This window comes from Puma concolor, chromosome A2 (assembly GCF_028749965.1).
Source record: "Puma concolor isolate L17-30 chromosome A2, mPumCon1.1.hap2, whole genome shotgun sequence".
NCBI classification, from domain to species: Eukaryota; Metazoa; Chordata; class Mammalia; order Carnivora; family Felidae; genus Puma; species Puma concolor.
Window position 1 is genome coordinate 68,522,036 of NC_141668.1, and position 25,407 is coordinate 68,547,442.

Consider the following 25,407-nt stretch of genomic DNA (forward strand, 5'->3'; position numbering starts at 1 on the left):
AGAAGCATACCCAGAGCCCTCTTTTCTATCTCCATCTAGTTTTCTTCTTAATTCTGGAATATCGGAGTTTCCTCCTCTGTAACTTCAATACTAAACTCTCCAAGATAATGTGCCCCTAATCCTTAACTTTAGTCCTTATTCTCCATGACCTCTCTCTTTGGCACCTGATGGTGTTAACAATTCTTCCTTAGAACATCTTTCCCTTTGGCTCCTAAGGCTAGACTACTGCAATTCTTCTCTTAGCTTTTGCTCTTTACCTGGCTCTTCTGTTTCCGGATACCATCTGCATAAAGCATATACTCAATAAAAAGTAGGATTTTTTAAAACCTAAAAAGAAAAGCTGCCATCTTTAAATACCATGCCAGTTACTCCACTAGGTGAAACACACAAGCACACTATTCCATTTATTCTAACAGCACCATAAAACTGAAGCTCAGAATGATTGACAAATTAATCTATATTTGATGCCTGGCTCCAACACTTCCTACCTTTATGATCCTGAGTAAGTCCCTTACCTTCTCAGAGTCTCTGCTTCCCCATCTGTGTCATCTTACATTGTTCTTGTGAGAACTAAATGAAACTCGGGATGTAAGAAATGCAGCACATGATCTACAGTCAGTAAATGTTAATCCCCTCCTCTTCTTGTTGCTTCCAGGTAAATATATTAGTGTGCATTTTTCTCTTTCCCTGTGTGCTTTTCCAAAGATGAAGTCCTTGGTCTCTTGATCTTCTTTCTTTTTATACCATGTCTACACTTTATCACACTTGTGAACCCTACTCTTCCAAAAAGATGGTCTTGAATTATCTGTGTCCAATTCTAAGTGTCCAGACCCACATCTCTGAGTTCTGCTAGTTATTTCTACTTGAGAAGCCCATTGTCTACCACATCAAACTGATCCTTTTCCTCATAAAGCAAAGAATGGAAAGCAAAAGACTATGGATAGCATAAAATATTGCGAAGACAAAACTGATAAGATGGATAATAAAGCTAATTTCATGGTTTCAAGCTTCTCTGAGAAAATTATAAGCACTGAGAAGATCATGTCCAAATTTCCTCCCTTTTTCTTCAGACATGAAACTCAAATACTTCCATTTCCCTAACCTAGAAAGCTTCAAATCTTCTCATTCCTTTGAATCCTCTAACATTTACATGCTCCATTCATCAAACATCTAATTATATACTATCTTCTATTACTGATTTTCATGAATTTACATCTTATCTTCCTAACTATGCTGTAAGTTCTTTAAGGCCAGCAACCGTCTCTTAAACTTTTAATATTCTTCAAAATGCTGACTGACGACTATTATGAAGAAATGGTCAAGAACTCAGAAATCATAAAGTAAGATGTTTTCATATTTTTCCCTGACTTGGAAGGAAAGCTTCTCAAATCAAAAGTTTGGGGAACCTTCCATAAGCAGAAAAAGTGTGACAAACAGTAAACGTTCTATTTAGATATCAAGGTTTCTAGTCTTCGGTTTTAAACAAACAAACAAACAGGGACACCTGGGTGGCTCAGTTGGTCGAGCATCGGGATTTCAGCTCAGGTCATGATCTCCTAATTTGTGGGTTCGAGGCCCGTGTCGGGCTCTGTGCTGACAGCTCACAGCTTGGAGCCTGCTTTGGATTCTGTGTCTCCCTCTCTCTCTTTTCCCCTCCCCTGTTCATGCTCTGTCTCTCTCTCAAAAATAAGCAAACATTAAAAAAAAAATTAAACAAAATCCTATAACATGAATTTCCTTAGCCATGTGCTAGTACTTTATAAATTACTTCCAAAAATTGTGTAAACTTTTCTTCAAAAATTATTTATATTTTCTAATATACTTACTAGTTATGTTAATTTCTGTTAAGCAATTCTTAAAACTCTAAGTCTCAAAAACCATGTAATATAAACTGATGTGCTCTTTATTAAATTTTAAATAATTTTAAAACTTTTAAAACCGAAATGACAATAAACCATTAGTCTAAAGCTTATTAAAAGAAATGGCTTCCTTCTTTGGTTGAATATATTTCAAATTTGGAAAAATTTGATGAAATTACATTTTCTTTATTGTGATCAAAACAGAACTGCAGGGTAATAAAACTGATTTTGATTTGCTCATTTTACCTGAGTAGCTTTATCTTTCATGCATGAAGGGTAATGAACATGAGGATCCCGTGGCCACTGTCCTGTGAGATAAGGTCCTGTTATCGTATCCAAAGAAGAGGTTCGCCTTATTGTACTAGAGGTTCGAACTTGCTGAGCTTTTGGCCTGTCCACTATAAAAAGTGAAAAAAAATTAGATTAGTCACTGATAAATTATGTAAAATTTAAACTTCATAGTCTGTAGAATGTCACCCTGCCAAGTTTCCGTATGATATATATTTACCCTAACAGCTCTTTCATATATGACCTGATGAAGTTTGCAGACCCTCTCCAAAGGAAAATACATTCACATATTAAATCTTGCATATATTTCCAGGGCTGTCAGATGCTTGTTCACCCATTCAGAGACCTATTCTAAAATCTACCCATCATCTTCACTGCCATTACTTTAATTAAGACTCTATCATGTCTCCCCTGAACTGCCAGTTTCTTCACTGCTATCTCTGCATCTATCTCAATTGGGCTACATCCCAACACCACTAAAACAAACAAACAAACACTTTCATGGTTAATCACCATCTTAAAGTTAAAGCCTGTATTTTTTACAATTTGGCTCCCATATACCTCGGTGCTTAATGTCTTGCTACTCCACTATAAATCCATGCTAACTACAAAGTGCCAAATGAACTAACTGCAGTTTCCCAAATGTACAACACTCCCTTCTCTGCCCCTATACATTCTACTACTTCTTGAGCAGACAACTCTCTCCTTTTGTGTTCCCCTGACAAACTCTTATCTCCAAGAGCAGCTCAGGTGTCACACCAACTCTGTGAAACCTTCCCCAAGGCTTTTCTTTCTCCATCTCTACCCTTGGTTTCAGATATATGTGACCCCCTCTGCTTGCATGGAACTGTAAGTTTGTCTTTCTCCCCCACCAGGACTTAAGTTTAGTCTCTACAGACTGAAAAGGAATCAATGCTCAATACTACTTAAATCAACTTATTCATAGCTACACAAAAATAACATGTACAAAGAACCTCATATTGTAATTCAATTTCCTCATTTATGTATGAAGAATCTGGCCCAGAGGGATAAAACAGAATTGTCCAATGAAAGAGAACTGCCAACAGGAGCCAGAGGTAAAAAGGAAGCAAGATCTCCAGACATTCTACACAGTTTAGTCAATCTACTCTAACAACCTACTTCCTTCCATTTGGGTACTGTAAGTACTGCTTTTCAAAATTAAAATGATCATAACGAACTCTACAGTTTCTTAACAAAGAAATTATAGTCTTTCCATATACACATCCCCAATAATTTACCACCGACGTGCTTTCTATAATAAAATCCATCCAATTACAAGCTCCAAAGCTCAGAGTCTCATCCAGGGTTACAGCTCACATGGAACTAAAATGCCTTGCACATTAACAACAATTAAGGAACATTTGTTTTGAATACTGTCCTTCCACTATCTTCCTGAAGCCAGACTATACAGGGTTTTTTTGTTGCTTTGTTTTTTTATCAGAAAACAAAACACTGTATACTTTGGTGTTATCATATTATTTACATATCTTAAAACTGCAGTTTTGAGGGGCGCCTGGGTGGCGCAGTCGGTTAAGCGTCCGACTTCAGCCAGGTCACGATCTCGCGGTCCGTGAGTTCGAGCCCCGCGTCAGGCTCTGGGCTGATGGCTCAGAGCCTGGAGCCTGTTTCCGATTCTGTGTCTCCCTCTCTCTCTGCCCCTCCCCCGTTCATGCTCTGTCTCTCTCTGTCCCAAAAATAAATAAAAAACGTTGAAAAAAAAAATTTAAAAAACTGCAGTTTTGATTTTTTTCTTTAACCCGAGAGTGTTACAAAAGATAAGAAAATTACCAAATTTCCTCCTCATCTTTATTACTTAGCTCTAATTTCATTTCACCATGGGCAGAGAATCTAGGATACCTACTATTTCTATCTACTCTTTAGAATTATCTGAAATTTTCTTTGTGACCAAAAACATGGCCAATTTTTATAAATATCTCATGAGTCATGAAGAAGATGTATTTTCTGTTTTCAGAATATAAGTCTTTATTAGTCTTGTGCCTCAATTGAAATAAAAATACAGAATATAGGAATAATATAATTATCATCTGGATCTGTCACAAATTTAGAGAAGAACTCTAAAATTTCTAAACTTCTTTTGAGATCTAATAATTCTCTTTATTGCCATTTTTTATCATTTACATTTTGGTTCTGTGTAACCTTACACATACTGATCCATGATATCAGTACTATGGCTTACATACTTCACCATTATGATCTGTTCCATATATCACGTTTTAAACTCTGTCAAATTAAACATTAACATTGTGACCCCTTTTGCTCTCTATTATAATTTGCCTGATATCCCTACTCTTGAATTTTCAATTTCTTTCATTCATTCTGTTTACGCATGTGTCCTATACTCAGTATATAACTAAGCTTTTTGGGAAAAAAAGCTTTGCAGTAAGCCTTCTTGTAGAAGATAATTTTATCCCATTTACATTATTGCTATAGTAAATTTAACTTGTCATGTAACTTTCTTCTTCCTATTTGTAATGCTTTCTTGCTACTTGTCCTGTTTCACTGTTTTGTTTTTTTTTTTTTCTTCTCTCTTACCTCCTCCCCCATCACAACTAATACCTATGTAGACTGTTTTTGGCACTAGTAGAAGTTATTTATATTAATTCCTTTAAGTATTTTTTTTTCTGGCTATAAAAGCAATACCCACAAATTTTAACAACTTTGGGAAAAGGAGAAAATATGTCTCTCATAATCTAATTTATAACAATTTGTTTAAGAATTTTAAAAGTTACTTTATATTCCCTCCACCAGGAAGACACAAGAGACAAAAAAGATTGTCTTAAAAAAGAACCAACATTTATAGCAGTCCACCACTAAATACAAAAAGTCCTGCATAAAGGTCAGCTGTAGCCAGAAAATGAAGAACCACTACATGTGGAAAACTTGTGCCTAAACTTACACTGCTCCGAACTATTAAAATGTCATACATACGCTACTTACAACTATTAAAACTCCTCCTAACTTGGAAAATAAACCATAGGGACCATTTTTATGTTTTATTTTTTATTTTTTTTTTTTTAATTTTTTTTTTTCAACGTTTATTTATTTTTGGGACAGAGAGAGACAGAGCATGAACGGGGGAGGGGCAGAGAGAGAGGGAGACACAGAATCGGAAACAGGCTCCAGGCTCTGAGCCATCAGCCCAGAGCCCGACGCGGGGCTCGAACTCACAGAGTGCGAGATCGTGACCTGGCTGAAGTCGGACGCTTAACCGACTGCGCCACCCAGGCGCCCCCATTTTTATGTTTTATAATGAAGAAGCAATATAAATGAGCTTCTTGATCTATATATTTCAATCTATATCAAATAACTCTTGCTATATATTTTATCACTGGACCTTTGCCTATCACTCTCAAAAGATCACATATTCTCCACGTAATGTCCATTCTCTAGGATTAGTGACTTTGTCAGAACTGTGGTCTTCAAGCTATTTTGACTAAATACTCTTATAGGTAAGCATGGAACAACATCTGTAGTTATTCATTTATAAATGAGATATGTACTGTATTACTAATACGTTAAGCATTATAAAACTGATAAAACAAACACATGATATGGAAGAAAAATAAAAATACACGTGTGGAAAAAAACAGAAGTTATGATGTTTTCCTGGATCTCAAAAGATGGCCTTATTACTTTAATGGACCTGAAACTGGGTGCTAGTCTCAATGTACAAATTGGCCACTTAGCTCTAATTTTACAAGATTATCCTACTGCTTAATGATGTTCAGAATGTGTAGACAAGCACCAGACATTACCACCACCAAAACAAACAAAAAGATCTGCCTTAAAAAGAGAAAACAAGTTAGGACAACGCAGTGTCTATATCTTGTTACAAAATTCATTCTACCAATCATCATTTAAAAAAAAATTAAAGTATATGAGGCATATATTCTTGATAGGTCCTATTTCAAACATATTCTTTATTTTTTTATGTTTGTTTATTTATGGGGGGGGCGGGGAGGGAAAGAGAGAGAGGAAGAGAGAGGATCCCAAGTAGGCTCTGTGCTGTCAGCACAGAGATCTCACAAACCGTGATATCATGACCTGAGCCAAAATCAAGAGTTGGGTGCTCAAATGACTGAGCCACCCAGGTACTCCCGAACACCTTTAAAATAAAGATTCTCACCAGTGCTCACAACCAGGAAAATTTAAAAGATAGGGAGTTAATTTCCAAATTATTTCAAGTGTAAAAATCAGATTAGGTTTGAAAATTGGCAAGGACAGTACTCTTCCAGGATATGATTAGCCATAATAACTGAATCTATCAAATATCACTAAAGCCCTAGACTTAACAAAAGGTTTGTCAAAAACAATGTAATTCTATCTTTTTTTTTAATTTTTTTTTTTTAACGTTTATTTATTTTTGAGACAGAGAGAGACAGAGCATGAACGGGGGAGGGTCAGAGAGAGAGGGAGACACAGAATCTGAAACAGGCTCCAGGCTCTGAGCTGTCAGCATAGAGCCTGACGCGGGGCTCGAACTCACGGACCGTGAGATCATGACATGAGCCGAAGTCGGCCGCTCAACTGACTGAGCCACCCAGGCGCCCCAATGTAATTCTATTTCAACAAGATGACTTGTTACCATTATCCAAATTATCATGGCAATTAGCTTATATATATATTAGCTTATATATATATATATATATATATATATAAATTTTCAAATTTATCTGAGAAAGGACAGAGGGAGAGAGAGAAAGCTCACACAAGCACACAGAGAGGGAGGGAGAGGGAGGGAGAGGGAGGGAGAGGGAGGGAGAGGGAGGGAGAGGGAGGGAGAGAGGGAGAGAGGGAGAGAGGGAGAGAGGGAGAGAGGGAGGGAGAGAGGGAGAGAGGGAGGGAGAGAGGGAGAGAAGGAGGGAGAGAGGGAGAGAGGGAGAGAGGGAGGGAGAGAGGGAGAGAGGGAGGGAGAGAGGGAGAGAGGGAGGGAGAGAGGGAGAGAGGGAGGGAGAGAGGGAGAGAGGGAGGGAGAGAGGGAGAGAGGGAGGGAGAGAGGGAGAGAGGGAGGGAGAGAGGGAGAGAGGGAGGGAGAGAGGGAGAGAGGGAGAGAGGGAGGGAGAGAGGGAGAGAGGGAGGGAGAGAGGGAGAGAGGGAGGGAGAGGGAGAGAGAGAGGGAGAGAGAGAATCCCAAGCAGGTTCTGCACAGTCAGCCCCAGAGCCCAACATGGGGCTCGATCCCACAAACCATGAGATGATGACCTGAGCCAAAATCAAGAGCTGGATGCTTAACTGACTGAGCCACCCAAGTGCCCTGGAAATGAATTAGTTTTTAACTGCCTCAACATCTAAGCCTCGATGCTCACCAGTTTTTATTTATTTAATTCATGGTGTTATCTCCTATCAACTCAGGTTTTACAATATAGTGCAATACGGAAAATCAACACTGGCTTTGCATTACTTACATATTCAATACAATAAATTGTCTATGTCATGGTTACAGCTGTGATTAGAATATGTAGTTTTGAATTGAGTGATCACAATTATTTCTCTAATTATTACAAAATTACCTCAATTCAAGTAGATCAAGAGGACACCCTATGAGCTAGAAACATACATTAGTAGAGTCAGTCTTCGAATTAATTTACAAGAGTTTAACCTAACAGAATTGCTAAAATAAATACTCAAATTATTTTTGAATTATATTTTATTTATATATATATAATATAATATAATTATATTATATATATAAATAATATATATTATATTTTGAATTATATTTGAATTAAATTTTGAATTATATTTATGTAAGGTATGAAAGAAAATCAATTAAATAAATACTTAGTATCATTACTTAAGGAAAACAGACATCAGGAAAACAGTACCTTCATAAGTGGTGAAACCAGGTAATCATTATTACTAAATAAAACTTGCTAAATGTCTGCCATATGGAAAGCACTGTTACATGTACCAAGGGAAATTGCAAAACAAGTTTCAGATTCTCTTCAAGGAGTTTATATCCTGGTTAGGGGTAGACATGATACATATAATTAAACTATAATATAAAGCAGTATATGTATGGCAAAAGCACACCAAAGGAGAGGAAGGGAAAGAAAGCAAAAAAAAAAAAAAAAAAAAATTAGGCAGCAGATATCAAGAATGCTGCTCTCCAACTACACAAAAGGAGTAGTAAGAGTCTTTGCCATGCTACTTCACCAGTCCTGCTGCTAATACCCTTACTTAAATAGTTGAGGGTAAACCACAACTAACTTCAGCAAAAAAATACAATGGTTAGAAAAAAAAAAAATCACACCTATTTCCAGTACTATCATTCTATTAGAATCAGAAAATGACTGTTGATAGCAACAGTCTATAACAAGTCGTCCTCATTATTCATCTAAAAGTTGTTCTTTCCTGCCCCTCTTCACCTCCTTGAATAGGAAGCCACATGGCAACAGCAGTTGGTAGGCCTGGGTCTCCTGAGTGCCTACTGAGAACTATACAAAATACTTCTTGCTCTCTAACAACCAACTGGAAATTCAACTTTAGAGTAATAATAATAAAATAGGCTTAAATGCATGAAGCTACATATTAGATAACCCTGAATTTGAATAGCAAACTAGCACTGTTCAAAACAGTTAAAACATGCCTGATATCTAACTGCCAGAGCAATGTAGTATGATGTTAAATTAATTAATTTGTTCCCAACAATGTTTACTTCAGTGGCAGTGATTGAAGATTGACTAGTCAGTTTGGAAATCTCATGCCTTAAGAAGCTAACCTGCAGTGGAAAATAAAGTTAAATACAACTTCTGCAAGCTAAAAAAGAAAAAAAAAAAGTTACTGAATATTGGAAACTTAAAGAACTATAGCTCCAGAATAATATGAAACAAGCCACCAACCACATCTTCCAAACTAACCTTACCAGGTGACAAAGATGATACAGTGTTTTTGAGTGCCATAATGTAGCCATACAGAATGCAAACCAACACAAATAAAAAAGTACTCATATTTTTTTTTGGACCATTAACACACTCCAACCTATTTCATACTATGTTCACCCTACTACAAGAGCAAGTAAAAATTGTCAGTTCTCTGTGTTTAGCTCTCAATTAATGATTATTAGCCAAAGCTTTCCATCTACACTTCGTGATTACATGAAGCACATCCAAACTTAAAGAAAGCATTTAACAATTTATTTAAAACTTCTTGAAAAAGAGCTATTACTCCTTCAACTATTGTGTAATGCCTAAAATTCCATGAAACTTAGCCATTATAACGCCACCAGAATGAACAGCTTCTTTATTCAAAATCCATCACTGATTACCATTGTAAAGCATCTTCCAGCCATTCAATTGAGCAAAATGCTTAAGACAACTAAGTACTAATACCACTTTTCCAGTTCTTCCTATCACAGAACTCGTAACTAGTTTTCAAAATGTCACATTACAATGTTAGCCAATAGTACCAAAACAAACATATATAATATTTTGTCTTGAATTTAAGCTCCTGAAGTGTATAAAAACATTTTATCCTACCAGAGTTGTAGTAAAAATAATCATGTTTATCATTTAACTTTGCTAACATTAGAAATGAAAACAGCCATTAAGTCCCATAATGTGTTGGTGTGTGTCTGTGTATGCCTTAAATTACCTAGTACTGATTAGAACAATGTTAAAGAATGCTTTAAAAAAAAAAAAAAATTGAGAATGCTTTTTTGCTACTACAGTGTTAACACCTGGGCATGTCTGAGAAGTAAAAGAAACAGCTTTCTAGTATTTCACTTAGAAATGAGATCTTAGGCAATCCTAGAACAGAAAGACACAAGGCTTTCAGGCAATTCAATGGTGGACTAAGCAATGGAACTCAAGGATGGGATCCTGTGTGGCTTTCTTACAAGGATGCAAGTTACCAGGCCAGACTCCAAGAGATTCTAATTAAGAAATTATACAGGGGAACCAGGTATCAACACATTTTTAAACCAAACCAGACTGATTCAGATGCTTCATAAGGTTTGGAAAACACTGAGGTCCTAAAGCAGTGTTTCTCAAAGTCTAAGACTTTTGTTAAATATGCTCACTTTTGTGCCTGTTTTCTTATCAACCATGTGAGACTCTTTGGTAGAGGAGAGGGATCAAGAAATCTGAATTTTTAGTAAACATCCCAGGTGACTCTTAATGCTATTAAAAGCTTAAGAACCTATGTCTGAAGGACTGGGACCAGATCCTTTGGAACTGTAGATACTCAAAAATAAAAACCTGCTATGACAATAATTTACTCCCATTTAAAGGCACTGAAAGTTTGACTACATATACCTAAGGAAATATCCTGCTGCAAAGAAAACCAACTCTTTGAAATCTGCTCCTAGCAGCTAAACTTCTAGAATTTAATAAATTTAATACTCATCATCTCCTTTAAAAGGTGACTTTCTAATTTGAGGCCAGCCATGACATAGGAAACTTCACATTTTAATACAGAAAACTCTAGGCAGAATGCTTAGGCACACCAGAAAGATGAGATAACAAAGTTCAATATAGCTTCCTTTGGACAGAGATCTTCCTGTCCAAACAGGGTATTGTGCATGCAAATAAAAGTGAAGTACAAAAAAATTTACTTCCTCAAACACATGAGGAAGTCTGAAAAAAATAGATTAAGTAGGTTCCCTTATAAAGTGAAAGTGCCAGAGCAAAATTAAATCAAATGTATAGGTAAAGTGAAATTTAAATTTTAATAATTAATTTGACTACAGCATTTAAGCCTGAGTTTATTAAACAACCTTTATCTTTACAGAAAATCAATGAGCTTTTCATGACGTCTAACTTAATTCATTCATATTATAATTTCAATCTTCATCATTGAAAATCAAAACAAGTTCACTAAGCCAAGATTGAAGACATTAAATTACCTTTTCTTCAACTTCAACTTGAAATGATACAGTTCCTAATCTAGTGGAGATAAAGAACCACTCTAAATAAATACAGGTTGGAAATATTCACCCCACTGGCTCACTCAGGTTAAAAATAATTTTGCTAAAGGCCTATTTGTTATCAGGGATTTGCTTCAGTATTTCTGTAGTGAGAGCTCTTCCTCGAGAGCCATAGTTTTAAATTATTATCACTGACAAAGATTTTCTCCTTGGCCAAACTTTAGTCAGGCTCCTCTGAACTCTTCTCAACTAGGCCCTAACTTTTGGGCTTCCATGTTTGTCTCTGCACTGTCCAATTTTAGCAAGAATCCCTACCCTCAATATTTGATCACTCTTGATATCTGATCAAGTTCCTCATCCTCCACCACCCCCATGTGATATCTCATCACCCTAGACTGCCTTCGACAATAACCCTGTGATGTCTGTTTAGCCAGAATCCTCCCTTATCCCAATGTTTCCTTCTTAGTAATTTTCCATCCACTAACACTCACCCTGCTCCTTGGCTAGAAATCCCCACTATTCTTTCCTGTATTCAGAGTTTGAGCCCAATCTCTCTTCCTCACTCCAAAACTCCATTGCAGTGGTCCCTACACATATTACGACAGTCTCCCTGAATAAAGTTTGTCTTACCTTTCTTTAACAAGTCTCATAATTTTTTCACCAGCAACATTGAGTAAGAGTCTCCTTACCTGACAAGTATAAAGAATGATTTCCAAAATAAATTGCCAAAGTTTTTTTTCAAGTGTATAAACAAGAATTAACAAATGTAAAGGGAGACTGGTATACTTTGCTAGCCAATCTAAAGTACGTTAATATTGGTCACCTAGTAGAATTATTACTAGATTCGGTTTCCCAAAGTCAACATAGCCCAGGCACTTTACTAATGGCCTTTATAGGTCTTTCTTCCTTGACATCTAAGAACACAAAAACACATAGGCCATATAAAACAAAATCATCAAAATAAAATGAACTTCAGATAAGAGACAGGAAGGACACTAGATCTGAACATGCTAGCTGAAATCAAACTAAAGGGCAAAAATTGAAGCCCTCTTAGTGTGAGTAGATTCTGAAACACTAATCAAGCATACCTGGAATCCTGCCACAGAGGCAATCTAGAAAACATGCAGAAATGACCATATGGCAGCCCTGCAGAAATCTGGAAAGGAACCAATCAAGAAGTTGACAAGAGAAACAAACATGCTTCTAACCAAACTAAGCCTGACACAGCCTGTAACCTGAGATTTGTCAAGAAAACAATTTAAAAAAATGTAGTCATGCAGCCATTTAGGAATGATCTTATGGGTTACAGCTCACTCAAATTTGTGTAAAATGGCACCTAAGATGAGATAAGGAAAGTCTTCAAGCTTGTTTTCAAAGAAAGCCCAAGAGAAGATCTTTTTGTATCTTTTGTTTTAAAGAAAATTTCACTAAGATAGCCATAAAGCCCGGTAACATGCAGTGGAAGAACACGCAACAAAGATGGGGCTCTTGACACTTGGAATACATCTACAAAGAAATTACATATGTGGTAGAGAAGATGCTAAAAAAATTTTAATGCATTTTTTTTTTCTGGTAGCAAAATAATAGTCCTTTAAAGAACCTTGGTGAAGTCATAATTAGTAGAAGGTTCATAAGCTTTATGAACTTCCAATGAATTCAATTCACAGAGATTCCAAACATCTAAATCCATTATGACTAATGGGCTGAGACATTAAAGAAATAATCACCAAGTATTAGCAACTATAAAAGAACCTAAATAAGATGGTCAAAGATGAAAGTAATACAGTAATTGAAAAGAAGGCAAGTATTCTCTAATCAGGAGACAGAATATTCCACAATATTTTTTTTTTTTTTTTTTAATTTTTTTTTTTCAACATTTATTTATTTTTGGGACAGAGAGAGACAGAGCATGAACGGGGGAGGGGCAGAGAGAGAGGGAGACACAGAATCGGAAACAGGCTCCAGGCTCTGAGCCATCAGCCCAGAGCCCGACGCGGGGCTCGAACTCACGGACCGCGAGATCGTGACCTGGCTGAAGTCGGACGCTTAACCGACTGCGCCACCCAGGCGCCCCGACAATATTTTGTTTTAAAGAGCTAACTTCCAGTTAAAGCATTGGTAGAACTTGGAAAATTTTTAACCAAATGAGGTAGATTCACTATTATATCCCCATTTAAAAAGAAAAACAAACAAGTGCCCTCTTTAATACCTATCACCCGCTTAACCCACCCTCTCACCCACACCCCCTCCAGAAACCCTTAGTTTTGTTCTCTGCAGTTAAGGGTCTGTTTCCTGGTTTGTCCATCTGTCTATATGTCTCTGTCTCTCTGTCTCTCTCTCCCCCCGCCTTTTTTTTTTTTTTTTTGGATGAGCACTGAGTGTTGTAAGTGATGAATCAGTAAATTATACACCTGAAATTAATACGACATTGTTTACCTGGAATTTAAATAAAAACTTGGGGAAAAAAAGAGAAAAAGTAAAACAAATTTTATAATGTGGAAAAAAAAAAGAAAAACAAAAAGGCTACAGAATGGGTCGTATCTTGACTACAGTGTGACAACCAGTTTTACTGATGAACTCACTGATTTTTAAAGTAGGAAACAACTTCACCTAAATTGTGATATATAGCATTTTTCCTCAAAATTTACCTTTTAATGAGGAAAAAATAGAAAAAAATTCACCCATCTAGAAAAGGATACTACTATTTTTTTCAGCTGTTTTTGTTTGGAATATATGTCCATACATATAGTAATTCTCTCTCCCTCCCCCTCTCTCTCTCTCTTTCACACACACACATGCCCTCTCTGTTACCCTCCAGAGTACAGTTTCACTTCATAATACTAACCTCTTATTTTTTATTTTAGCACTATGGCAGGTTTCTAATATATGTAGCATTTTGTGTCTATTAAGTAGAGCAATAAGTCAATATTCAAGACAGTTCTTCATATAAAAGTTTTGTCAAGGGGCACCCGGGTGGCTCAATCGGTTTAGTATCTGACTCTTGGTTTCAGCTCAGGTTAGATCTCACAGTTCTTGAGTTTGAGCCCTGCGTCTGGCTCCACGCTCACAGTGGAGTGTGGAGCCTGTTTGGGATTCTCTCTCTCCCTCTCTCTCTGTCCCACCCCCACTTGTGTTCTGTCTCTCAAAATAAAGAAACTTAAAAAAAAAAAAAAAGAAATCTTTTATCAAAAAACTGCAAAAGTAGGAAAAGATTTTACAACTCCCTGTGACAAGAGAGCAAAGAAACTAGTCAAACCAAAGACCTGAGGGAAAGCACCTGCAACATAACAATGTCACAAAACCACCCCACAAAAACTTCAAATCTAAGTGAATAGGGACAAAGATTCAGAAATTAAGACCATCATGTTTTGAACATCTGTCTGAGAGGCAGCAGAAGGAAAGTATGCAGGCTTCTGACAATCCTGAGAACAAAAGAAAACCAATCACTATTGGGTAAATGGAAAGGACAAATCTGAGAACAGTAGCCAAAATTGGAAGGGGGGTTCTACAGGAGTGCAAGAGGACACCAAGTGAATAAAGTCTGAAGTAGTGGAACTATATGGCTAGTCTCAAACTTAACAAAACTGCTTCCAATACAGAGTCCAACAATGAAGAGAAATTACTGGGAGTCCAATAAAAACTGAATACAGCAGGGACAATACAAGCAAAGCAAACAGAAAGTTCAGGTACGTTGGGGAAGGTAGTCAAGAAGAATGATAACAAAAGCAAGAGGTTTTAAGTCATTTTATAAAAACAAAAGAAGTGAGAATACTAGATTTCTTAAGCTAGAAAAGCTCTACCTGAATGATGTCCCCCTTCTAAAAACACAGTAAATTTCATTTCACCTAAAATGTGAGCAAGAGCAAATAAATCCCACATAATTATTTTTTAAGTTATTTTTGAAAGAGACAGAGAGAGCATGAGTGGGGGAGGGGCAGAGAGAGAGGCTCTCAAACAGGCTCCACACTGTCAGCACAGAGCCCGATGAGGGACTAGAACCCATGAAACTGTGAGATCACGACTTGAGCCGAAACGCTCAGAGTCGGACACTTAACTGACTGAACCACTCAGGCACCCCAAACCCACACAATTACACTATGAGGGAAAATAGGGCACAAACAATAAATAATGACCTACGATAATGAAAGCAAGAAAGAAACACATGACCACGTAGGATGAAAGTTGCAACCTAATAGCTCAAAACAAGCTAAAAGTCTTTTTTAAATGATAGAAGCAATGAAAAACCTCAGGATTAGAAAAATTCATAAGTGATGTGTTTGAGGGCAAGGAAGATATGAAAAGAAAAGTGACCAAACTCAGGAAAGACTTAGAAACATAAGAAAAACTTATTTCAGGAATGAAGACTAAATTACAAAAAATACAATGGGCAATGCCTTAACAGAAATTACATGAAACATAAAACACATTTTATAATTTTTAAAAAAAGGAAGAGATCAAAAGATATCAAGAGAAAATGATTAATATGTACCATAAGCAAGACGAGGTCCAACATATGTTTAACAGGAAATCTTTGAAGGAGACCAAAACAAAAAATACTAAAAAACTCTAAAACGAAAGGTAACTTGAAACTATACATTAAAAGTACATACATATATCCAGAGAAAATTGTCCAGAACAGCCTACATCAAACACATTTTAATAAAGCTAAAGTGACCTTTAAAGGCACAGATAAAAACTATAGCTGAATTCTTGTTACATAAAGTATGGAGAACTCAAGGAGTATCATTCCCATGAGTTTCTCCTGAAGAATCTACCAGAGACTAAGCTTCATACAATGAACAGCTGGCAAAGGAATTAACATAAAAACTGCTAGGAGGTGCAAGGAATTCAGTTAGTAACTCTGAAAGGACAAAGGAGCAGCAGATTGCCCAATATTGCTAAGGCAAGTCTTGTATCACTACATGAAATAATGGCCAGAAAAAGATCTGAAATTCACAGTCATTCTCTTAGCACATTTGAATCTTAGACTATAAATTTACAGAATAGCTGCAAACCAAATGTGAGTTATTAAATTCCGTCTAGAACCAGATAAATACATTTAAAAATTTTTGGTATTTCTCTAGTATTTTGATTGTGTTGACTCAGAAAAATTAATGCTAGCCTTAGAGAGTACTTTCTTCCTACTTAAGAGATGAACTCCTGCCTAGTCCAGAGGAGAAAATAACTGAAATGGAGCATCCATAGTCACTGCATTAACAGAATTTCTGCCCACCGCCCCCCCCCCCCCGCCCCCACCAGAGCTGGCAATCACAGAGGAAAGTTTCAAAGTGCATCTTATGGAAGCCTGCAGCAAGAACCAGGAAGGGATCAAAGGACAGGAGTTCCTTTTATGGGAAAAGGTGGAGTTTACCATGAGAAATGGCAGGGCAACGGACAGAGGGATTTGAAGAGAGTCATGTGGAGAAGAGGACTTTCTCCTTGCAAGGGGCTAAATCTAGAAGGGACACAAATAACCAGGCTCTTTGCATACCATTCCACCATCTACTGGGTATGCCAATAAAAAAAAAAAGGCTTAAAATAATTTTAAAGGACAAGAAAGCATTGTTTATGACCACTAACATTATAGGATCAAGCTCTTATTCACTACTAAAAAAGCACTGATCATATCACATAAAATGAGATCTTTAGAAATCTGTATGACTCCTCTGATTCTGTAGGAATCTGTAGGAACTGTAGCTCCTCTGATTCTTAAAAAGAATCTGAAAAAAAAAAAATTATCAGCATTCTTACCCCTTATGTGAATGAAGAATGAACTGATATGGCACAGAGAGTACCACAGTTTCCTAGATCAGTAAATATTTCTTCTCATGCTATCTACACTGAAAATTTGTAAGAATTCAAAATCCAAAGATACTTGTACATACAATCTATAAACAAAGTTAAGACTTAAGCACTTAAGTTTAGCTATAAATACTTTGTTTAGGTAATAATAACTATAGGTTAGCTCATAATAGCATAATAATAGAATAAGTAGGTAACTCTATGGTTAAATGCAGAAATTAGGAGTAAAGGCCTAGAAAGAGAGTTGACTGCTTAATTGCAACAAAATATGACTGCCAATCAAGCAAATTTATTGATGGCAGGGAAACAAAAAATGGTTAATCTCTACTGGAATATATTTGGATACCACTGACCTGCTTAATGAAAAAGAATCTAATAAATTAAATTAGGTCTGCAAGCTGTATTTTCCCTGATTGTGCCCCCAGATCCAGCAATGGACTAAGAAATACACAACTAACTACACTTCTCTATAAACCCAGAACCAATAGGCTCAACAGAATGAAGACTTCAGAAATAGGGAAACACAGATGTTTATTCTAGCATTTACTTTCCTAAATATTGACACCAAAGAATCAAATACGTAGCTGTGAAGCAGTAGTTTATCCAAAATTGGATGCTTCATTAAAGCTGGAAATGGCCAAAAGCTGCAGGAAACATCCTGAAGGAAAATGCCTTATACAAATGACACCTTTGTAGAGGCTATGGAGTAAAAAAGAACATGGTAAAAGCCAGTTCTGTGTTTGCATACACAGAACACCTTCCACCTCAACAATTCTACAAATATTGTGCATTAAAGGTTGCCAGGAAATGCTGCCAAGGACTGAGAGCAACTTAAGAAAAAATAAAATAAAACTACTAGTGGCATGACTAAGTGCACAGGAAAAGTGTCATAAAATATTTTAAAATAGCATATTTTATTCCTCTAAAATAGCCATAGAACTGCCCATTATAATCTTAGTCAAAAATAGTCTATTGATTGAACTGTACTTCAGTCAAAATGGCACTGACCAGGACCTATAAATGGAATAAAGTCACAAAGTTCCAGAGTTTATATTAGATCTGAATTAATTTTCCCCTCCTTAAACGATGAAAGAACAATGTTCAACCTGAGTGCCCAACAACTATGTGAACCAATATCAGGCTACAGTTTTGGATACAGGTTGAATCACTTAACAATACCTAGAATAGCTGAGGCATTTAGAATAAAAACACTAACAGCATCTCTAGATATACTGGAAAGACTCCTCCCAATTTGGGGGAAAACCAAACCAAACCACACCACAAAAAAGCTGGGTGAACTGGATTTACATTTCCCCTTTCTCTCCATTCTTTCCCTCTTTACTTCTGGTTAGAATTTTTTAAATTCTTCCTATGTAGTTTTAAGATAGAACAAGTACTGAACAATATAGGTTTAAAAATTATGAATAATGCAGTTAACTTATTTTTCATGCAGATGTCAAATCCCTCACTTATCTTTCTCTCTTTCCTATCTTTTAGCTATTTTACTTTTGCAGCATAGGACTGATCTACCAGAGGTTGACTCCTTCCCACCCAAAGGTTTTGGTCTCTCACTTTTTTTTTTTTTTTCCCTGTTTCTCTAACACCTAGCACAACTACTCAAGAAACATTTGTTGAACTTGTGGATATCATTTGCCCATCCTCTCCTAGTCTTTATGAAATAAATATTAAAAAACTAGAAATCACCTGGTATTTATCCCAGACCTCTTTACTGAAGACTTTTTAGAAGAGCCTCAAATAGGACAGCTCCATATCTCTTTTTAATATTCTGTACGTGAGGCTCATCTAAAATCATTGTGAATAAAGTACAAGACAGTGACAAAAGTAACTCGAATTCAGGTCCTACTGTCATCCTATTTTCCACATTTATATAAAAGATTGTAATTTCTATGCTCAGATATTTCACAAACAGGTCATTAAAGTAGGTTCATTCAATACAAAACTCTTCATACAGTGTATATTCAAAAAAACATGTTTAACAAATACACTAAACTTCTTGGCCTGCCAAGCATGCTGGGAGACCATGTAGTTATTTTTAGTCACTGAAACAACCATTGCTGAAAACATCCCTGAACTTCTTTTGAATATGATCTTTTAAAATTGTAATCAAAGAGTAGTTATGGAATCATTAGTGAGAATACATAGCAAATTATATAAATAAACATTCCACCAAGATCACACAATCAAACTTGACACAGTATCTCTTGCATATTGACAGAAGTACTGATAATGATGAACCTCACTTGCCAATGTGTTGAATCAATGTGGAGAGTAGGCCTTCCAAGGTGAATTTTCGAAGTAGTTCTAGTGGTAACAGCTGGTGGACCACCTTTCTTTATGCTCTGAGATGCAGTAAAGTTGGTAACACTAGCATCTACAATTATCCTTGTAGATAGCTGAGATCACATTTTAGAATCTCACTAATTATTATCATAAATTGTTACCACAGACAGGATAATCTAACTTAAACTAATTTAAGGTCATCTATCTTACCTTACAAGGAACATGTATTCAAAGTATGGAGCTATGTAAGGATAACAGCATTTTCAATGAAAAAGTGAGTTCAGTTTGCAAAGAACACGAGGTACCAGAGGGTGCTGAGGGTGCCGAGGTAAGTCCTTTATGTCAAGCTAAGGACAGGATTTTTTTTTTTTAAAGAAAGAATGTGCTTATAGTAGTATGATGGCTAAATTATAGATGGGACACTTTAGCAGGGGGAAACCACAACTGTATGAGCAACAATAATTAAGAAATGGAAAGGATAAAGAATGCAAAGAAGCCACCAGATTCAGGACACAATTCAGAGGAGATGGGACAAGATACAGTGATGAGCAGGATGGGAGAAATGAGGGAGGAAGAAGTCAATGATTATGCCGACAGGAAGTTAGAATTCAACCCAATGATGCCCTAGGTCTGAAAGTCTTAAGGTTTTGTTCCATAGTGCCAGTAAGCAAATAAAAGAAACCATTCAACTCCATTCTGTACCAAGTCTCTAAGTTGGTACAGAACTAAATCATTTGATACTCTTTACCCTTGATAATTATACTCCTAATCGCATCTTATTACACATTGATAATTAGAGTACATTACCCAAATCTGGAATTAAATCAAATTCATTTATAATTTATTAATAAATTAATGTTTTTTGTCTCAGTACACGGAAAAATAGGCCACTTTTTCGAAGCTGTTAACTTAGAAAATATGATATATTCTACCCTGTGAAACATAGGTTGAATGTCCTTTAAAACTTTTCATACAGATGGTAAAAAGATCAGCAAGAAGGTAAAGAGCATAAGCAAAACATCCACAGATAGTTACAGTGATATTTAAAATATTTGGTATGTCAACTTACAGAATGTAAGGAGAATGTCTGTTTTAATTTGCTGTACACAGGTACCACCAAGAAGAATACCCTCTCCTGTCTGCAGAAATACAATTACACCTTTCAGTCCCTCATAAAACTTTGAATTTAAATACCAACATAATCTTCTACTCAAAAATCACAAAGCCAACTTCAGCAGAAAAAAATTATCATACATTTGTTAATAAAATTAAAATGCATACAACTGAGTTGGCATTCTAAATTGTGTTAGATGATTTAGAAAAGGAAATTTATATTTAGACATCAATTTATATCTCCAAACCAACCCAACAAACTAATTTTATACCAAATAATTATGAAGTAAACAGTTTAGTCAAAGAGGTCAGCATTCAAGACATGCCTCCAGGAAGGAAATATAATAGTAATATAATAAACAGTAAGCTTCCCCATAATCACAAAGAAGATGTGGTTAGATATCTGCTGATTTCATCTTATGTGAGCTAAGCACAGTTTCTGTGTCACTACCACCCAGTATATTGAAATTACTTGAAGTATTATGAAAAGATGACCATGAATCTCTGTATGGAGAAAGTGTCAGGAACTAATGATTACCCAGTAGTTGCTGAGAAAAGGATGTGAACTCTAGAGTCTTCTCTCTTTTACATACCCATACCACCACATCCACATGGTATAGACCTTACGAATGAACATATTAGTTGGCCAATTAATTTCCTAGTCCTTAAGTAGATAAAGAAACTTTAAGCTAAAATCATCCTGTAGTAATACACAATTATAAATAAAATCATAATCCACAGCACTAATCATATTTCTAGTCTAATTGTGCTTACTTATTGTCCTCCTGACATTAATAATGGTAGAAGGCTTTGTTAAAGTTTTTCATGCAGGAAGAAATATTTCCTCCATGAAGCTGGTTGGAAAGAGTTTGCTAGGAAATTACAACTGAACCAGTAACTTCCTTTTATAAGGACAAAATATTTCAGAAAAAGCTTTGTAATACTTATCTAATTTAAAAGCATATCTTTCAATTTATTAAAATCAACACTCAAGAAAAAAACCACAAATAATCCAGTGAAGAAGTGAGTCAAAAGACATGAATAGACACTTTTCCAAAGAAGACATCCAGAGATGGCTAACAGACACATGAAAAAGTGCTCAACATCACTCATCATCAGGGAAATACAAATCAAAACCACAATGAGATACCACCTCACACCTGTCAGAATGGCTAAAATTAACAACTCAGGCAATGACAGATGTTAGCAAGGATAGAGAAAGAGGAACCCTTTTGCACTGCTGGTGGGAATGCAAACTGGTGCAGCCACTCTGGAAAACAGTACGGAGGTCTCTCAAAAAATTAAAAATTGAACTACCCTACGACCCAGCAATTGCCCTACTAGATATTTATCCAAAGGATACAGAAGTGCTGTTTCAAAGCGGCACATGCACCCCAATGTTTATACCAGTGCTATTGACAATAGCCTGAGTATGGAAAGAGCCCAAATATCCATTGACTGATGAATGCATAAAGATGTGGTGTGTATATATATGTGTGTGTATGTATATGTGTGTGTCTGTGTATGTGGCATGTGTACGTATATGTATATGTGTGTGTATATATATATATACATATATATATACACACACATATATATACACACACACATATATATATATATACATATATATACATATACACATATACACACAATGGAATATTACTTGGTGATCAAAAAAGAATGAAATCTTGCCATTTGCGACAATGTGGACGGAACCAGAATGTATTATGCTAAGCGAAATAAGTGAGTCAGAGAAAGACAAATATCATATGACTTCACTTACATGTGGAATTTAAGAAACAAAACAGATAAACATAGGGCAAGGGAAATGAAAATAAGATAAAAAGAGAGAGGTAGACAAACCGTGAGAGACTCTTAAATGCGGAGAACAAACTGAGGGTTACTGGAGGGGTGTTGTGTGGGGGAATGGGCTAAATGGTCAAAGGGCATTATGGAGGACACTTATTGGGATAAGCATTGGGTGTTATATGTAAGTGAAGAATCACTAAATTCTATTCCTGAAATAAAAAATAAAAATAAAAAAAATAAAAAGCATACCTTTCCACAGAGAAATGTGAGAAATAAAATCATTAGTACATATGAGTTCCTTCCCTTTTAGGGGTTAGTTGAATACCAAATTTCTTAGAATCTTTAAATTCAGACTAGAAAAGGAATGGAAAATATGTATTCATGCTCAATTATGACAACTTCTTAGGATATTAGTTAATTCTGCTAAATGTCAGTAGAACATTTTATGCAGCAATGAGAAATTACACTATTCAGTAATATGTTTTTACAACCTCAGATGAACGTCAACCTTGTGTAACTGACTTCCTAAAAAGTTTGTGTAAATAACACTTTGGTAAGTTGAATAATTTTACTTGCACATAAGCTAGACATTCTCTAAAGCAAATAACCACCCCCAAATCTGCTCTACAGTTCAAAATTGTTTACATTACAAAAAAATTTTTTTTACATTACAATGAAGCACAAATTCATATGTAATTGACATTCTCCTTACTTGAACTTAGGATAACCATGATCTTTATGAAAAAACTATAAAAACATTTGGAATTTTAATTGAAAAAGCCCATCAAATTTGGGACATGATGACTTAAATTTCTCTAACAGCTTTAAAAGCTGATTCCATGGAGACTAAATAGGCCAAAATTCACTTAAAAGAACTCTAAATGTAACTTAGAAACTCACTTCATAGAAGTGTATCTTGCATCTTTGAAAATATGGACTGTCCTGACATCACTCATCCCTGTCCCACCGATTTCTACCAGCAAGAGCATCCAGCTCCAATTTCATATCAAGATTTAATAAATCAGTGCTTTTCCAACCTGATATACCACCACTGAATGATAGGTCCTAAATGAAGATAAAAACCATCAGTTACCTAAACATTTCGGCATTTTAGAAAATGGCAACACAAGTGTAATCTATTAATTTTCATCTTTGTCGGATATTTATAAGACTGCATGTCATAGTAATAATCACTGTTCAGTGATTTGAACCCAGCTACTTATATAGCTAAAACAAATCTCTTATAAGTCCTATGTAAAGATTTAACAAGTGTTTGCTGCAGGGCCTTCTAGGCACCAGACACCATGGTGGATGCTGGAACACTATAAAGGACAAGGTGCTATTTGGTGAAGCACGAGCATCCACCAAAATTACAGAAACATTAAGGTGAGTTAAGACAGATGAAAAATCATATATAAACTGTTAAAGCCTTGAGAATTATGGAGCGCCTGGGTGGCTCAGTCGGTTAAGCGTCCGACTTCAGCTCAGGTCACGATCTCATGGTCCATGAGTTCAAGCCCCACGTCGGGCTCTGGGCTGATGGCTCAGAGCCTGGAGCCTGCTTCCGATTCTGTGTCTCCCTCTCTCTCTGCCCCTCCCCCGTTCATGCTCTGTCTCTGTCTCAAAAATAAAATAAACGTTAAAAAAATAAAAAAAAAATAAATAAAACCTTGAGAATTGCTATATTAACAATGGGAATAATACAGTGAATCTAACCAAATATTCGGCTACCATACTATTTACTTTCTTTTACATTTTGAGGCACTTAATTCAAGAACAGAATAATATTTTTAAATGACACAGCAATTATTAACAATAATTTATTTCATTATTTTTCCTATGCCTTCCTATTTCCTAGAACTCCCATATGCAATTTTACATGGTTTATTACATGGTTATATTCCAAGATTATAACCGTTTCTTCAGTGTCCCATAGGCAACATAAAAAAAAAAAACAAAAAAACAAAAACCCAACCCAGAACATGCACTTCATCTAACATCTATTTTACCATGAGATTAAGTGTAATACTTATTCCATTAAATGGGACTATATATAGTATATATATATACTATAAAGATGTTATTTTTTGATCACATGGCTTAGTACAAAGTAGAACAGGACAATTGTCTTAAAGATGAACATAAACCAACTAGTAATACTAAAGACTTTAATCTTAATAATCCTTTAAGGTAAAAACTATGAATAGGTAAAAATTGAAAACTACATTGTGAGTATAGTAAAAATAAATGTCATTGTGTATTCAACAAAGATATCAAGTGATGGTAATGCAACATATGAAAAGCTTATTTTCTATACTATTTTAGCTTCATAATAGCAAATATTTAGTCAAAACCAAGTTGCACTCATCTCAACAGTCTCATGTGACACCACGTCCAGGTATCACTATACATTATTACTACATACTACTACATTTTTACATGAGAAGCCACATCCAGTAATAAAGTTCAGAATACCAAGAGGGTATCTGTGTGTGTGCACAGAAAGTGTCAATAACATCATCCTAGGTCAGGCAGGAAAAGAACTTCGACCTAGATATGTTATGGAAGCCACTGAATGAAGCTCTCCTAGGCTTCATCTAATGAAAGAAAAACACATAACTAGAATATTTGGTATTCAACAAATACCAAAAAGCTCACCTTAACTTAGGTAAGCAAGCAAAGGAACATGATAATTCTTATGTGATGCCCAAAGCTCAGAGAAAACAGTGGGTCAAATTCTTGCCAGATTTTAAATAAATGGACTTTGATAAGAAGTATGAATCTCGTGAGAGCATCAACTGCACCTAGACTATGTATTCTGTAAGGGTCAAACTAAGTTCCTCATATAGGAGGGATTCAACAAATATCTATTGTGCAAAAGAAGGAGAGAATCTATTCATTTTACTCACCACCATATTGCCAACAACTAGTCAATAACTGAAACAAACATTTCTTGAATGAATGAACAGTTACAACAGAAATTACATCACAGCTATACTAATCTTTGGCCATGTTAACCAAAAAGCCAAAAAGTAAGCAAATTCAAGTGACTAAGGTTTTTTTTGTTTTGTTTTTAAATAATGGGTCACTCTGGCATGTAAAGAATAGGATTTTAATATGTTTTTTAAGCTATCTGATCAAAATATTGCAGAATATTGTAGTTTTTTTCAAAAAACCTTATCTCTGAGCACAGTCCAACTCCTTATTTTTACAATACTAATGGATATGTATTTAGCAATATTTGCTAACCTCTGTTTAGTAGATGCTAGACACTTACATTAAATATCCTAACTTAGTTGTTCTTTTCACAGCTACAGATCAGAT

At 35.7% G+C, this 25,407-nt stretch overlaps 1 protein-coding gene across 2 annotated transcripts in view; it reads right to left on the reverse strand.

The window, feature by feature from the left end:
* Positions 1 to 25,407, reverse strand: part of GLCCI1 (glucocorticoid induced 1) — a 107,367-nt gene that overhangs the window by 70,709 nt on the left and 11,251 nt on the right. For both annotated transcript variants that reach the window (XM_086695515.1, XM_086695509.1), the window contains exon 2: positions 2,106 to 2,257. In XM_086695515.1, coding sequence (XP_086551641.1) covers positions 2,106 to 2,257 — 152 coding nt within the window. The remainder of the gene's footprint in view (positions 1 to 2,105; positions 2,258 to 25,407) is intronic.